Below are 18,219 nucleotides of genomic sequence, written 5' to 3'. Positions count from 1 at the left end.
GCATGAAGATATCCCCTTGTAATAAAACACGCTTGAAGTGATGGTTTCCAGTTGGCTCTTACACTTCTTTTACAATGAGATAACATATATCACAACTTCTGACACACAAATTTGGAATAAGTCAAAAACTGTAGAGACGGTAGATCAGAATTGAACAGTCTGTGTCATAAAAGAGCAATAAAGTATCAGAAATCTGAATCAAGTGAGTATTTTATTGAACTCTGTCACGGGCTTGGAGGGAGCCTCTCTGACACTCCTGGGCAAGTCACATCCCTGTCAGCTTCCCCTGGCAGCTGCCCCACAGGAGGACATTGTGGTCCATCCTGTGACTTACATGCAGAAGGGGAACATGATACTAATTCTGGCAGATTTTTCTGCAGTCAGAAAATACTTCGCACCTTCTCACAGTGGAATCCTATTTGTACCAAGCCACATAACTCCTTATCCTGATGAAGGGAACAGATCCATGTGAATTCACTTAAGGGTGCCATTTTGGCTTTAAATTCTGGTGGTGCATTTGAGGTCACAAGAGGTACCTGCCATGAAAAGTAAAATGTAATATATTGGGAAGTCTAGTAATGTATCCCATATTAGGAAGCTTAATGAATTAGAGATTTTTTCCAGTTCTGCCTTTTCAGAGAAACAAATCTGGCTCCTGTATAGAGAGAAGATATTTATGTTATGTCTTCACATGGATATAAAGTTAATTTTATGTTTATCCTACTTAAAAAAATATAGAACAGCAACATTGTATCTATTGATACTTTCCTTAGTTTTAAACTCTTCATTCTCATTGATTTTACCAGCTATTCCTGGCTGTAAATGAGAGGAGCTCATTAGTCTATCTTTGTACTGAAAGAAGCTAATTTCATACATGATTCTAAATTTGTGTGTTTCACTGAAAAGGAAATTTAAGACGACACCCTGCTTTTCTGACAGCATTGGTCCCAAGGAGTATGGATTCATTCTTAACATTTCAGCAGGCAGGATACCTATAGTATAGAATACATGGGATAATGAGCACTGAATAAAGTCCTGAGATAATTTTTGTTGCAACAGTTTAACCATGACATCTGAAGTAAAGAGTGGTAGTTGGAGTCTCTGACAGAAGTTACAGATTTCACTGACTAATTGCTTGAGGTATTTACTCGCTCAAAAAATACACTTGCCTTTGCGGATGGAGGGGGTTGTAGGTAATTGGAGGAAGGCAAAACGTTTTTATTTGCACAGTACAAAATACATTATAACTCATCAATATTTTTCTACAGAGTTTGTAGTCAGGTATTAGGAGGTGATGTATTACATGTATTTCTGCATTTCATTAGATTTGCTATCTTAAGAACGTACATGCCTAGCTTGGTAAACATTGTTAATGGATCAGCTGTGTTTGCACTATAGCCACTCATAGAAACCAATAAAGTTTTCAATAATGTTTAATTAAGTCCAATGTATTAAGACAAATTCTTGTGCACTTTGAAATATGAGCCATCTGCTTGAAAAGTAGAATGATGCTACTGGTGATCTTGTACTGTTCTGGACCATTTTTGCAGATAACAAGATTGTCTCCCATTTGCTGGTGGCTGAACCAGAGAAGATCTATGCTATGCCTGACCCCACTGTTCCAGACAGTGACATCAAAGCACTTACCACTCTTTGTGACCTGGCAGACAGAGAACTGGTGGTGATCATTGGATGGGCTAAACATATTCCAGGTACCTACGTTATTTATTGCAAATGGATGACATACAGAAGTCATCTCCTGGGTTATTCTGTTCTGGTAAAAAATGTGATTTGTCCTCTAACTACAATGGGTAGAGTTTTCTTAAGGCTCCAGGTTATTCACATTAGACATATCTTAGATGATAATGTATCTTACCTTGGAAGTAGTATTACTGTTGCTATAAGCATTACTATGTGAGTAAGTTTTACATGCTACTTAGTGAATGATTTTTTTTTTCATATGTTCCTTTTATTAAGGTAATGTTACCTTGCTATCCAGAGCATTGGTCCCATATGTAGTGGAAGTCCTCTCCTCTATACTCATCCAATTTTGCAGTAGTTGAATGTGAGTCTGGTTTCTCTGTTCCATAAATGCAGCACTATCTTATACTGACCACATGAGGTGTAAAAATTCAGTTACGTTTTGGCATGGCACAGAGGAATTATCTTCATCAAATGAACTAATGTGAGAGCTGAATTATACCAGCAGTTTAGTAGAAAGAACTGAATTGTACCAAAAGGTTTCTTCTTTGTAGCTTAGCAGTTCCTTGATCTGCATAAAATGGACAGCAGTCTACATCATGTAAACATGGTGATGCTATAAAAGCTGACTGACACTCCTGTTAGCTAGAAAAGTGGGGTCATCATAAGCAGTTTCCCAGAAGATTAGCAATTATTTCAGATAATGTTGCAGGTGTATTTTGTTTCCCTCCAGTGCTGAGGTATTTGTGCTTGCTCTGTGAGCTAGCAGACAAACTTCTGGAGTCCCTGGGATTCTCAGGTTGCTACCTTTCACAAATAATAAAGCCACTCAAAATTAGGACTTTTTTTTTTCTGATTTCTTAAGGTATTTTTCTAGTCTAGCAGATGAGCAAGCATGTTGGTGTGTTTTCATCAGCTCATTAGTTTTCTAATTTTGATAGTGGAGCCTTATTGAGCATAAGAATGGATAACCTTTAATTCCTCAGAGTAATACATTATCCTCATTTTAGGTATGATTTTGGTGTGATTTTAATAGTAGAACAAATAATCGAGTCAGTTGTTTGGTTATCAGAGTTAAACTTATTTTATTTCTAGTGTCAAAAGAAATTGCAGAGAAATAGAAATAGTCATTGTGTGGTAAATTTTTCCCCTTGTGTTAACCAGCACAAAGCCCCAGTTCTTCTGGTATGTGCTTCTGGGTCATTTTCTGTAAATATAAACATTGACAAAGAATAATGATAAAATAATTTTTACATTTAGGGAGGTTTTATTTTACTTCAGATGAGAGACAATAATCTACAGACCCTGAAAGAGTCAGTACGCTACACAGTTGAAATTTAGTCATTCTCTCTGCCACAAATGGTGTATAAACAAGCTTTTGTATCACAAGCACTGTTTTTCTGGTACAGTTAACTTATTTCTGTCTCCTTAAACTAGTTTGTCTTTATGCTTTGAATGCTACAGTAATTTCTTTAATCAAATTGATGGAAGTCCCTTTCCCAGCCCACACTGAAACCAATTTATTGGTCATGATACGCCAGCTATGTTGCTAACAGTCGTAACGAACTGTCAGGCAATATCGCAGTGAAGCTAATTTGAAGTCATTAGGTGTGCAGCGTTCAGGCAACAATTTGTTACAGTGGTTAGGAACACAGCTGACATTTCTGAATGGCTTTGTTCAGAGCAGTTCTAGATGAGCTCAAGCAAATTGTAAACTAATTTAAACATCACTCTATATTATAGTAGCTACTTTGTCTTACACTGGTTGCTAATAAAGCACTCTAAATTAAGTCAAAATGAGTTAAATAGGTGAATTTGAGTTTCATCTTTGGGAGATACCTGGATACTTTAACCAAAATAGAGTAGTTCTCTAAGGATGTCAGTCATACTCCATAGTAGTGACTTTTGTCACTTTCATTTGTGAATATGCTGGGTAGCTTTGATTTGGCTGAAGGAGTAGGAAGAACAGAGGAAGTGACTGGATAGCCTTTAAAAGGATGGCTTTGGTTAGTGTGAAAAAGGTGTTGGAAGCTTGGCCTTGGCATTTTAAAGTCTGCAGTCCTAATGAGTTGAGAAGAATTTTTGCCTTAAGGCAGTTACAAGGTAAACTCAAAAGGTGGTAAAGCCACAATAGTTAAATTTACTCACCCGACTCCATTTGGGAAGGAGAAGAAAAGAATCCCCAGGAAATAAAGACAATCTTTTTATAAGCCTTCAAGTAACATAGGGCAGTGATAAAATCTGTTCTTATTGTCTGGCATTTGATCATGAAAATCAGAATGCAAGAGGACTTGACATGCTAAAGGGCAAATGTGATGAGCTTTTGTAGCTTGGTTTTGAATGATGGAGCACTTCAGAACTTGGACTGCCTACATTCAGCTAATGTCTGGCACAAAACAACCTGTAGAAGAGCCTGGATTGGTGTTAACTGTTTTCTAAGCTAATAAATTTAGGCAGAAACATAACAGAATTGGAAAAAGAGTGAGTTGGAAAAAAGGTGCCAATTGTATAAAAGTTCACTGTAGCTTAGAGGACTAAGTAAATCCTTGGTGTAAATCTCTTGGAATCGATTAATTATACCACTAGTGAATTTGTGCCTAGCACAGCAAAGCAGCAATCAGCAAATCTTTCTTTACTATAGTGATTTCTTAAGGTTCAGTGTAATTAAAGGCCCTTATATATCAGGTGCTTAGTAACTAATAAAGATCTTGGCTGTAAAGCATTGCAATTCAAAGTAAGATTTCTCTTTGTGGAAGAAACCAAAATAATGTTTTTGCTATTCTAAGAGAAAGTGAGGCAATGAGATTGCCTATAAAAAGGTAACAAAGCAATATGCATTCTGCCCTGCCCAACTGTTTCCCATTGCAGTCACAGACTAACAAAATGTTTTAAAATGATACAAAGTTCAAATGCTTTCATAAAATCATTAGTATTTTTGTGCTATTGGAAACATTTCAATAGTCGCTTTTATTGAACAAAAAGTCTGTGCCATCTACAAAAGGAAATATTGAAAGAAAAATATATATGGAAAGCCTTTATCAGTAAATAGAATTAGTCTCCTTGCATTTATAAATCAAATAAATGGAAAGTGTGTTGTTATGAAACATGACCATGTCTTATCTGAGGAAGAAAAAGATCACAATGGCATTAGGAAATGCTTGACTTTAGTTAGAGGAGCGTAAGGGCACAAGAACAGATGATGGTGCCCTAATAGCCCTTTTTAAGAATGACAGGGCCCCGCCATTAGCATCCTTTTATATCCTTGGAAATTGCTCATGCCTCGCTTTTCTGGTTCCTATCTGCCTGACTCTTTTTTATTTCTCTTTCAATTTCATCCGCGCTCGGATAAGCGCATGCTAACACAATATGATTGAGCTGTAAAATGGAACGCTGTCGCCTCTAATCTCTTTTATGTAGATATGGAGGTACTTCCACACTCCACTTCATTCTCTCTCCATTGTTGGCCTTTTTAGAATGTGTTGCCGAGTAATGGAGGCTCAGTCAAATATTAGAGCTAGGTTTCACAGGGTGTGATAAGAAGATTATCAGCCCAGCAGTCAGATCTATTGTTGTTCTTTGTGTCAGATTAAAATATTCCAATGTACTGTAACTTTGTTAGTAAAATACTGAAGGTGCCTAGGGAGAGGCCGATGCTGCTGCTTCTCCTGCCTGATGACACAAGACCCCTAAATAAATTGTAAATATATTTAAAATTATAAGTATATACCTTTATACAATTATATAAGTATATAAACCTCTTCAGAACTTTTCTGTTTTATTTCTCTTTTAAGTAAGAGAGCCCAGCTTAATTCAATATTTACTGATGCTTGAGTTTCATACCTTTTGCATTATATTGTGGGAACATTCCATTTTATATTGATTGCGTTATGTTAATTAAACTTTTCCAGTATAGGATGGAATTCTGCTGGAGTAATTTAGGCACAATTTCTGTAATGTAACTATTTCGTTGACATGCGGAAAAAATGTCCAGTGTTCTTTCATATTAAGTGGAGGCAGGAAACATTAAACTCAAATAATGTGCATAACAGGAACCTAAGGACAAAGTATTCTCTAAAAAATTTGCATGCATGAAAAAACATCAACCAAATCATAGAAGTCAACTTTTTACACTTAAAATGAAAAGCTTATTTGGAAACAGTAAATCAGACTAATATATCAAAGTGGGCATGCAGCATGTGTTTAAATGACAGAGAACAAATGCTGAATATTACTCCGTGGTAGCATTCATTTCAGTAGGACTTTGAAGACAGACTGAAATCAGGTTGGAACTACTTGATGTACGTTAATCACATACGTTGTAGGTACAGCCAGCATCCTGTTTATGCCCAAATCCTTCTGTGCGTTGTTATTGGGGCAGCTAATATTGAATCTCAGCTCTGCAAGGGAAGTAGATGTTCTCCTGTATGTTTATACCATGCTTTGTGCTGCTGTACTATGTTGTTTCTGTTGAAGTTGAGACCTTTTCTAGTGTCTTATGCTACTAGCTGGATTCAGGACGATTTTAGACAATGTGAGGACTCCTGCAGCTATGTTAGTTTCCTGTCACTGCAAAGACAGGTGGACATGTAAGTGTGGAGTTTTCTGCTTATGTAACGTGGAAAAAAAAAATATCTCTTGCTACCAAGAGATTTGTAGTACTAATAACTTGAGGCTCCTGGGGAATCAGGAAATCCTAATCTTTATCAGTACACTGTCTTGAACACTTTGCAAGTTCTCTTTGCCTTCTGTTTATCAAAAGACCAATATCTGCTCTTATTTTAATTCCTTCTATAAACATGCTCTAATAGCAGACAGGCTCTTCCGATGATGGAAATGTTCTTGAATTCAGAATTTGTATGACAAACATGATCTGAACCAGACCATTCTCAGGGTATGGCAGGTAGAGATTCCAGCCAAAAGGTTTCTCAAAAACTACTGACTTCCTTGACCTCTGACACCAAGTTGTAGAAATGGGAAATCAGCATTTAATTGCTGGTTATATTTTTGAGCACTAGAATGGATGGACCACTTGACACTGCCAGTGTTTAGATCACCATGTTGCTTCAAGCTTTTCCAAGTGGAATGGAAGAGCAGTATGCCTGAAGTGCCAGCAGTTAATCTATCCTGTCATTTGAAGTGCTAAGAATGGTGGCTTTTTTTTCCCCCTCTTTTTTTTTTTCAAAATAGTATGGCAAGGGACAGGGAGGAGGAGGTAGGATTTCCAGGATAGTAAATGAATAAACATGTCCACAGTCTCTCAGATTTTCAAAACAAAGCAGGAATCTGCAGTATGGTAAAAGATAGTTACAAGAAGGTCTGTTTGTTTATTTTAATTTAATATATCAACCTGAGGTCTGATGGCAGTGAAGTCAGTGGCAAAATTTCATCTGATTTCAGTACAAAGAAGTGTATTTTGTGTGCAACTAGAGACGCATGCAATCTTACTATGTCTGCTCGGTAGAAGAGAATGGTTCCAGTTCAGAACTGTGAGTGGCAGCAGTGGAGAGGTGAGGAGGTTTCTAGTACTACTAGAAACAGATGTTTTGGGGTAAAAGGAACACTTTTCTTTCCAGGATAGTCACTTCTGGCTTTTTTTTTTTATTAGCATTAAATAAACTAAGGGAAAAAAATAATATAATCCCAGGCATATATCTCATCACCTGCAAATTATACATTAATATAAAACAAATGTGCAATAAGACTCTTTAAAAAGCATCGGGAACCCTTGCTAGTTTGACTTTAAAATCCTCATCTGTTTGTTGGAAAATCTTGGTAAAATTAATCATCAGCAAAAGCAGAACAAAACCAAAAAATGGAATTGTAACAAAAAGAACATAACTCAATTCTTACAGTTTACTTCAAAAAAATTAAAATCCTTCACTAAAATACTCTTTAAGATCAGAATTAAACAGTGACTTTATGTCTCAGTTAAATTCACCTTTTATTCATACACAAGTCCTTGCCTCTTCCTCACTAGTGACTGTCTCTTTAATTTATTTATTTTTTTTTGTAGCAGCCCTTTCCCTCCACTCACGCCCCCAACATACACACTGCTGTCTGGCTGTGGCACTTTTTTTTTTTTTTCCCAGTGTCCCCCTTTATCTGCCTCAACCAATCTCCAAATGAATGCATGTCTATCATGGCCTTAGCTTTGACACTCTGGATATATTGATTAATAGTTGCCCTAAGCTCCTTTTAGCAAATCAAATTTTCACTTTTAGCAAGGATTTCGCCTCTGATTTATTCAGCAAAGTGAAATGCACTAAATTGACTTTGACATTCAGGGAAAATGGCTGAAAAACAAAGAGGGGAGGAAAGAGATATAAATTGTGTGGCAGCTGGAGACTTCAAGCATAAAAGAGGCAGTTTTCTATAGAACATCACTAGTTAATTTTGAAATATGCATTTAAACAGAAATGGAAATTATTTTCTTAAAATTAGATGTTTTTTAGACTGAGGATTTGGGATATAATAAGGTTTACTTAGAAAAATGCAATATATTCAACCAAAATTCATCACTTGCTAATCAGGGTGCAAGTGTGGGATCCACTTTTGTTGCCACTAATAATTATTATGTTAAACGAGAGACAAAGAGGTTTCTGAGTAGTTTTATAATGAGGTGCTAAATTGGTAAATATCTTGTACCATTGCATTATGTTGTTCACTCCTGTGGCCCTTTAAAAATAAGAAATGATTAATGAAAAGAGAGTAAATCAAGAGTAATGAATGCCAGTGCTTTTCATTTTCTTTCTGTAAACAAAAATGGCTATTATTTGATTCTTAAAGGCAAGAGTATGAAAAATATAAAAAAAAATGTAGCTGCCATGCTCTGTTATTCTTGTAGCAAAATCAAGATTTTTATGTTACCCTGGATGTCTTGTAGACTGACTTAGATATAGCCTGCTTCCTTCCTTGCAAGCATTGTATTACTGAAGTAACCATGAGGCAAAAATACACTATTGCATATTTTAAAGTGTTTTAAATGAGAAAAAAAAAATACTAAACCATTCAGGTAGCACATCTGCGTTGATTTTTTTTTGAGGGAAGCATGTAAGAAGATGCAAAATAAAAGTGTAGGAAGTGATTTGGTCTTACTCAGTGATCAGGTATTATAACAAGAATTTGTAAAAGGAAATACATATGGTAGTTTGCCCAGTTAATCTATAGAGACAGACCAAGAGCCTTCGGTAGGATCAGTTGTCATGGATGTACAAGTCAAATGCGCAATGCCAGCCTCTGTTGTCTAAGGATCCATCCCTGAAGGGATAAAACCCCATCAGTAGTCAGTATATCAGTGAGCTAAGAGTTTTCTTTGTCCCTTGTGTATTTTCAACCCCTCAGGACTCTGCACCAATGTGCAGAATTGAGCTTTAAGCAAGTATTTCCACTTAGAGGACAACGGTACTCACCTTTGTACCCGCTTCTTGTGTAACAAACAGGTTTACTAGATTAGGGCAGTGTAAATTGCAGATGACTCGGTAACAGTTTTTCTTCTTCTGAGCCAACAAGGAATTAATCTTATTACCAGAGGGTACGAAGTCTAAATCTATCAACCTTTTTAATTTTGCTGTAGTCTCCATTCTCTTTTATATATATTTTTTTTTAAAGCAAGCAGAATCTGAGACTTCAGCGGCAATGGCCTTTTGCAAGTGGGACAGCATCTGGAGTGACATACATGAGATAACTGGGTACATACAGATTTTTAGGCATGTTACCTCTTTATAGTCATTCCACTGCCACTCCCCATAATTTAGTTCAATTGACAACCATATTAAAAGACAACCAACTAGGAGCATACTGTATGTAAGAATCTAAACTTACAAAGTAGTCTTTGAGGGGATGTCCTTTTTCTAACTGCACAATTGATAGCTCAGGGATGGCCAGCTTCTTGCAAAATGCATGGCCACAAAGCGGAAAGTTGCCTTGCTCAGAAACACAATAATAAAGACGGAACAAATCTTGACATTTTTCCTTAGGTGAGGAATTTGCAATGGAGGGAAATGCTGAAGAACTGAAACTATAATTTATATTCACTAAGTATCACTTCTGTATTTACAGGACTCCTCTAGAAATAAATAAGGCTTTTCTAATCCAGATTCAGAGTTTTAAGAACACCCAAACAAAGAGATGATTTTTTTTTTTGCGAGTTTTTAAATTTCTGAAAGCTTTGTTGGAAAATCAAGATCATGAATGTTACATGTAATTTAAATTGTCCTGGTTTGGTAAACATCTAGTCCATTTTAAACTAAACTTAGTCATCTAACTTAGCCTCCACCAACATTTATTTGCTTTGTTCTGGGTGGGGAAGAAAAGAGCAGCTTTTCATATGTGTTGGTACTATAAATCTAGGATGAGAGGAGGGAGGGTGAAAAGAGACAATTGCTCAGATTGCATTTAGAGAGCAGACAGATCTCCACTTGTATGACTGGGTCAGCAATACAGGATGGTCTAGTTTCCTAAAGTCAGCTGAGACCAGTTAAATACTGTAGTTCTAAGAATGCCTCTACTTTCTCTCTGGATGAGTTTGTCTTCACACCTGCTTAACCTAGATTAGAATAGGATTAATTACCTGAATTATGAGGCCCCCTTAGCCAGTCAGCACGTTTCTGGCAGGGCACATGGTAGGTGACCTGGGCCTGGTTATATATGTAGAATAAGGATAGCAGAGGAGCACCTGGGTTGTATTGGCAAGGCTCGATCCAGCCCAATAACAGAATCAGCAATTTTTAAAAATGAGTCTGCAGTAATAACCCTCTGCATATGCTGGATCATACGAGAGCTTTATGTACTTGTGTCTTCGCTGCTAGTAAGCTTTTTCTTTTGTGCAATGCTCAATTCATGCATACACCTGTATACACAAATATATGTGTGGAGAAAGAATCCCAGGAAAAATCAGAGACACAGAATCCAAAGAATGCAGATACTGAATACTCTTGTATTTAATTAGTTGGTTAGATGGAACGTTTACTTGACTGTAATGTTTAAATTAGTTTTCCGTGATAGTTTAATTCATTGTCTCCAAGTTTAATACTATATAACAGGCAGGAATATTTGGGTAATTTTCTATGCGAGAAAGAAACACAGAACCTCTCTTTCATATGAAAAACATGTTCTATAAAGAGAAAGTTCTCTGACAGTGTGTTGGTCTGCCCAAGGGATTTTCCACTCCAGACTCCTGAGGCACGTGTTATAGATGGGTGGAAATTTCACAGTATAGCTTTGAACCTTCTCCCCAAGATGTTTTCATCTGCCACGTTGTGCACCATCAGTTTCAATCAGCTGCATTAACAGTTGAGGTGAAATCAAATATTGAAATGAGATCTAACTGCAGACACAGAAGGCGAAGTTCAATGGCTAACTTACCAGGTCCTGACATGTTATGCCTGAGAGCACTATGGCAAAGAGCTGAGGTGAGGGTGGAAAAGAGGTAGCCACAAATCTGCAGTTTGCTTACATCTAGCTGTTGGAGAGATTAGAGGGAACAGTTAAGCATGCAGTGGCTGGTGCTCATATGTTTGTTCAAAGAAGTTGCGCTTAACTGCCATAAATATATCATGTCATTAGCAGGTTGTAGGTTATATTTCTAGGCAGAGAGGTTTTATAACTATGCTATAGCATCATGCCTGCCTTAATGAACAGTCATGATTTGAGCTGTATCCAGTAGCATATGGAAGTTACCGTGACCCTTGTGTCTTTCATTAATTAACTGTACTTGCAGTGATGGATTTGGAGTTCTTCCTCATATTAGTCTCTTGTAGAAAGATGGTCTACTCTATGATCCGTTCTTCACTTCTTCACTTCAACTACCTAGAAGTTTCCTAGAGACAAAGTTAACTGTTGTGTAGATTCGGGAGCATATTGCTTAGTGTCAGTGAACCTTCAGCTACAGATTTAACATGTTATACATGTTGTGCATTCCAGACCATCTTCATTCAGTGTAATTGGTAAGAGTCTACTTTTAAAAGCTTCTTTGCATTTCGAGTTACAGAACATTTTCTAGTCACTTGTGCTGAACGCTTTGCCTAATGTATTCAGCACAACTTTGGAGTTCACAGTGATCATAGGATTGTGCCTAGTATTTCAATAATGATCAGTAGCTTTCTGTGTACTATAATCCTCACATGTGAAGTTCACCATGGTCTCTAATCCAAAGGCTACTTGGAAACAGGGTGTTTCAGAGAGGCACTGGGCAGGGAATGGCAAGTAGAGTTGGGCATGAGCAGTGCACACACTGTGCAGGGCATTTCCATCAGTACCATAAAGCTACAGAGGCCAGTGTCTGACAAGAGGCTTAGATGGGCGTTTCAGGAGATAAAGTCAAGAACAGAGGATATTGACAGGGAACATTTGCCTACTGGTAACTGTAATCAGCCAGCAGCAATGAAAAACATAACAATGTTTCAAAGAACCAGCTTGGAGAAAAAAACCCATACGCCTAGAGATAGAAACACAGTCTGCTATTGGGTATCCAAAGTTCCAGTGCTCCAGCCAACACAGGTGGACTAGAATTTTCCATTGATAGCCACACAGACAAGTGTACTGTCTCTGTGTTAGAAAGTGGTAGCTATTTATATACTGAATGGCAGCACTAAACAATTTAGGAGAAGCAGTGAAGTGTGTCCTACCCAATTAAAAATGCAGTGAGAATTTTAGGTAGGCAAAATGTAATTATTTAATTGGAATTTGACCGAGATGCTTTTCCAGTGTTAAAATAAGTATAAATTACGTGAGCTGTAAAACTTTAAATTATGAAAATATTTTGAGGTCTTTGAGCATGGTAATTGGGGCTATATATTCAACTTTGTTTTGAACCTGACACTTTATAATAGCTCTTCCCTAAAGCATTTTTTTAAATTTTTTTTTACATTATCCTATATCCCTTAGAGAAGCAAATTAGCAATCAATCTGGAAAATATTTAAGTGGTACAATCACATTATTTACACAGACACTTCCATTGTGCAGAGTTCTCTCTATTCCCAAATATTTGTAGGATCATTCCTCAGCTGTCAACATTCACACTCGAACCTCCCGCTTTAGTAAAGCTCTATATGAAAATCCATTTAGGACAATAGAAAGACTTGCCTTGATTTCATTGTGCTTTGGATCAATCCCTAAATATGCAGGTCACAATCTGAAACCTGTATGGACCTCAGAGCTTTATTATTTGCCTTCTGCTTGACTTACCACTTATGTTTAAATGGGGGAGGGGGACTCAGTGCGATTCCTTGCACAAAGCTTCTTTTTTTATTGTTATTAACAAGAGAATCCTACTGTGGAGAATTAGGGTCATTTACTGTAAGCAGAGTAAGAGTCTGCTCTTATCTAGAACCGTATTTCAGCCCTATGGAAGCATCAGCATCTGGCCACAATGATAGAATGTTTATTGCAAAATATATTATTTAACTATTTATGTTCTCAGTATGGCTCAGATAAAAATCTACAGAAAGCCTACATTTAGTATTTGGGAGGGTTTTAAAACATCATCCAGCATGCCTCTGGAAATAGGTTCTGTGATGCTATGGCTACAATTGCTGGAATCACACTGTCCAAGATACATTCCCCAATTAAACAGATTGGGGAATTCCAGGTATTTATTCTGTAACTTTTGTACTGATAGGGAGTGTTCTCCTCGGATTCCCTAAATTAAAACCACTTTTCTATGAAGTTTTTTTTCCCCCCTTACTCAGTAAAGGATTTTTGGCTTTCTGCTCACTGCTTTCCAAGGATTGTAGGCACAGTAAGTCTGATCTCGGTACTGCCATTGATGCATTTGTACAGTGCTGAGATACAGGCTCCATGTTATATCCATACTTGGCTCGTTATCCTCTTATCAAGCTCTTTGCATCCCTTTGTTTATTTGAGGAGACAGGAAGACCGTGTGAAGGCTGCTTAGTCAGGGATATCAGCGTTGTTGGCAGGGGAGTGATTGCCAGTTGAAAAACAAGGCATTATTGCTCATTTTTTCCCTCTTATTAGTTTGATTACATTTGCAAATCAAATCAATCCATCAGACATGATCAGGCCTCGTCCGCATTTTAAGGAATAGTAATCTCTGTCTAATAAGATGCAAATGTGTCACATCGGTAAGTAACCAATAAATCATCGTCTTGTCTTTGGCAATCATTAAATATCAGAACCAACAGTCAATTTTTAGTATTTTCAATTTGCGATATGCCGCTGGAATATAAAGATAGATGGACGTAATTACACAAACCAAACACTATTTCAGTTCATTCCAGACAGCAAATTTAGTGGAAGGTATAACTGGCTTGTCATCACACTACATTATTCCTGGCGGTTCATGCAAAGTTCACAGACAAGCTTCAAATGGACATTGCTTTTTTTACTTCCCTTAACAACAGTCCCACTACCATCCTCAAACTTCAATAAATGACTAGAAATGCTGTAGGACATCACTTCCGCCAGTGCACAACAAGGCACAGTAAGAGAAACATTACCCTTTTGCCCAGTGTAGGCACCTTGTGCATGTATAAGACTGAAAACCAAAAGTTTCCTAATACTTAACTAAATTCTTCTGCTCTCTTTCTCTTCTTTCAAGACATTTTAATTTGAAACTTGTGTTTTTTCCACTGACACAGAATACGTTTTTCCCATTTTTTGAAAGTTAGCTAACATTTAGTAATTTCAGAGCATAGTGAGCACAGAGATTGAGAAGGATTGGTGCACCAGCTTCCCTCTATCTTCTCCTCCCATCCCCATCTTTTAAAAGAGTGGAAATTCAAATTGTTTTTCTCTGTCCTTTTTCCTTTTTTTTTTTTTTAATTGATTTGAGAGTTGGGAAAAATTGATTGCCTCATGTGCATCCCAGGGATTAATTGATATGTCTATTGTCTGATTCGCAATGTCTTGCTTTCCATTAATGACTCTATTTGTATACAACAATTTACATGCTTTTCAAGAGAGAAAAAGACGTTAAGCTTATATCCTGGCAGCACTGGTGGCAGAAGAAATCCAAATCTTCTCTTAGACAGCATGCCTTTTACCCAGATATTTTAGACTGCTTTACTAGTATAGGGTGCAGACCCAAAAAATTCAGACTGCTAATTTTAACAAGAATTTGCATCTGTTGGAAATTGTATTCCCGTGCGTTCTTACGGTGCCGAGTGACATGAGAGGCAGTGCAAAATACCGTCTGTGCTGCAACACAAGCAGCTATGCGGAAATAAGAAAAGAGGATTTTGAAGGCTTGTGCTGACTTATGTAGGTTTCCAGCGCACCAAAGCCAGACAGTGGGCTTACTGTGTTTGACCTTAAGAAACTTCTTGCCATGAGCTGTGTGCCCTGGGTGGACCTGCGGTTGCAGCATCCTATCGGTTATGTTTGTTTCAGCGAACTTTCTTTGAACCTCAGGTACTTTGGAGTGACTTTTGGAGAGAACCTTTTGTTCCCTCCATGAGAAAATAATTTTCACAGTAGCATATTTGATTTGGTAAATTAATTAAATAGAAATTAGGAAAGAGGCTTGTTTGTGAGCACACCTATTTGCTTTGGGTTGCCTGTCATGTTGAGCTCCTGTTAAGAAGCAAAGGGCGGGGAGATTGGTTTTGCAGACATGAACATGTGAACTCCTGTGTGGTTACAGCATGTTCTTCATTATTGGCATTGAAACCCTTTGGTGAGGGAAAATTGCAAAGAAATACTTGGGAGCTGCACACAGTGTTGATTTAGACAACTTAAACCATCAAGTAACAAATGTTTCTTCTTGCTATTTTGATGCAAAACACCTTACTACCTGGTTTTACCTGTTTTTGTCATCAAACTGGTGTAAATCTGTAGCAGTTTTGTGAAAACAAGAGGTTTATTCCAGATTTAAAATGAAACAACGGAGCTACTTGAGCCCTGTTCTCTTAACAAAGTTTGAACTTACTGGTACTTTTTTTCCCAGATCTTTCTTTACATTAACATATTCCTGAATGTTTCCCTAGTTGCTAGACTAGTGCTGCCTAGGTCTCTTGCAAAAGCCTCTCCTATATCTGTAATCTCCAGAGACTGGTGCGTAAAGCTGCGTGCAGAGGTCATGTACCTAAGAAGGCTCAGTACCAGAACCTTATGTTCTATCTAACCAATTTGCATACTACCATGGTATGTTTAATTTGCTTTTCCATCAAATCAATAATGGCTCTAATTGAAAAAATTGGCAGAACTACATGCAACCTAACTACCAATGTCAGTGTTTTCAGGAAATCAGAGATGTTGCACAGCTATGCAACTGACACCTGTGATAGTGGTACACCTCTGTTAGGAATGTGTACAGAAACAAACATTACTCAGGTGCAGCATCTGTAGCAATTGATCACTATGCTATCAGAATTAATCACCTGGTACTCAGCAAAGAGAATAAAATTTACATCTTAATGTATGACACTTATTCCAGCACATACATGCACTACTAAAAATGTACTATTCCATCTTTTTGAAAGTGTGCATCTATTTTCATAGGTAAAACCTAGCAATTCTTGTTCTTAGGAAATTCCCAAACACTTTGAATGGCTGCTTGTATTATATTACATCCTTTCACAGATGAACTCATACAGGTAGTAAAATTGATTCTGTCCCTGGAGTTACATGTCTCAAATCATGCCCTCACTTTCACAAGAAGAAAGGGATTTTGGCGGATCTTTAGTGCCCTGCAGAAAATAAACTGTGTGGAGATAAATAAGTAAAGTCTGGTGCTGTACAAGATTGGCAGGCCCTCACCAAGATGGTCCAGCAGCGTTGCAGGTGCGTTGGCCAGCAGTGTGGAGAAGCTTGTGTGAGAACTGCACAAAATTGTAGCACGTGCTCTCGGTTCCTTACTGACGCAAGTGCTCAGTCAGCCCAGCTGCTGTGAATGGAGCTTTGCTTTATGCAGAGTCTGGTCGACGTCCGTGGGGTTGGCAGCAAGATTCAGGCCAGGTGCATCAACTGCAAGATGAGAATTATAAAATATTAATTTTAAGACAGAAATGTGGATTTCAACTTTATGTTTTGTATAATTGCAGAGCTAGCGGGATTTTAAAAGATGGTAGAGCCTTGGTCGTTAGCATAGGGTAATCAACTTTGCTGTTTAAAAACCAAATAACAAAAATAGAAAAGGTGTTGTACATTGACACATGGAAATGCAAAGCTTTTCAGAGAAATTTTGTAGGGATTTTTTTACTATGTGCTAATTACATATTTACATGTAATGGCACTAGCAGAGACATTACAGTCCATTGGGTAAATAATATGCATTTTAAAAACCTTTTATAAATATGTATTTATTTGATGGACCAGAACGGTTTTTTGAAGCGATTCTCATCTGCCAAGTAAATAATATATGGGTTGCTTTTAAAAATAAATATGAATTTCTCCAATAGACATTCCAGACAATTGGATAAATAATATGCGTTTTTCAAATATTAAAAAAATGCATACAATTGTATAGAGATCTGGGCTAAATATATATCTTCCTGAGAGATCAAAATGACTTGAAAAGTGTCAGGCATAGCTTTGAAATTTCTGTTTTAAATTGTCAGCTTGTGTCACAACCTAGAGTTAATTAAATGTCTTTTATGCATTTTCATACATACAGTATAATATCAATGTCTGTTTACAGTTTTATAACACTAGTGCCTTTGACCCTTTTACTCAGTGTTACAAAGTCAGCACTACGTGGTTAAGATCCTAGTTTTACTTTGTGTTAATACAATGCAAAACACATTGATTCTGTGGGCATAGCCCTGCATCCATAGAAATATATGGGGAAAAAAGCCTGGTCGCCTTAGAAGCCATCTCAAAGTCCGTTGCACTGCTCAACTTAAACTTCCTCTTAATTGCAATCCGGTTATATTCTTCTGGTCTCTGCCTGACAGTCAGCTAGCAGGCAAAGTATGATAAAATGTGAAGCTGTTTAATTATGTGGGCTTGATTCAGAGCCCGTTTATGTGAGTAGGTCTCTTTCCACTGGCCTCAGAGGACTTTAGTTCAATTCAGAGAGCCCAAGACTAGAAGCTGAAGGCTAAGTCCCTTTCTGGACTCTGCCACTGACTTGCCATATGACCTTGGACAAATCATTTAACTTCCTAATGTTGAAACCACAATTTATACCTCAAATTCTGAAAGTCCTTTTAGAGCTACAGATTTAAAACATTAAATATGATTCACAGCATGCTATGGTTGAAAGATGTGAACACAAGACATCATCAGTTTATTTATTTTATATGCAAAGGGCTAGAGCTTATCCATCCCTTCCTAAACATTTTAGCCAGTTTATCCCCTCATCATTTCATATACTTTTCAAGAATATTGAATATACTTTGTAGACCTTTTTAAATACTTGTTGTTGTTTTCAAATATTAAATTAAGAAAACAGCGCTGCAGCCCTGGGAGTGGGTACATATATCCGTAGCTTGCAGCAAAAGACTGCAAGACAGAAGGAGGTTAAGCAATTCCAACAGAATCACAGAGAGAGTCAGTGGTAGATTTGTGAGACTAAATTGTCTTGCTCATGTTCTCCTTATATCCATATACCTCAG

At 37.3% G+C, this 18,219-nt stretch overlaps 1 protein-coding gene across 6 annotated transcripts in view; it reads left to right on the top strand.

The window, feature by feature from the left end:
• The window catches only part of ESRRG (estrogen related receptor gamma), a 389,975-nt gene that overhangs the window by 340,273 nt on the left and 31,483 nt on the right, over positions 1-18,219 (top strand). For all 6 annotated transcript variants that reach the window (XM_061991440.1, XM_061991442.1, XM_061991441.1 and 3 more), the window contains one exon: positions 1,551-1,712. In XM_061991440.1, the coding sequence (XP_061847424.1) occupies positions 1,551-1,712 (162 nt within the window). The remainder of the gene's footprint in view (positions 1-1,550; positions 1,713-18,219) is intronic.

The sequence above is a fragment of the Colius striatus genome, chromosome 2 (assembly GCF_028858725.1).
Source record: "Colius striatus isolate bColStr4 chromosome 2, bColStr4.1.hap1, whole genome shotgun sequence".
NCBI lineage: Eukaryota > Metazoa > Chordata > Aves > Coliiformes > Coliidae > Colius > Colius striatus.
The sequence above is the reverse complement of the archived record's forward strand: the minus strand, read 5'-3'. Positions and strand labels throughout refer to the sequence as shown.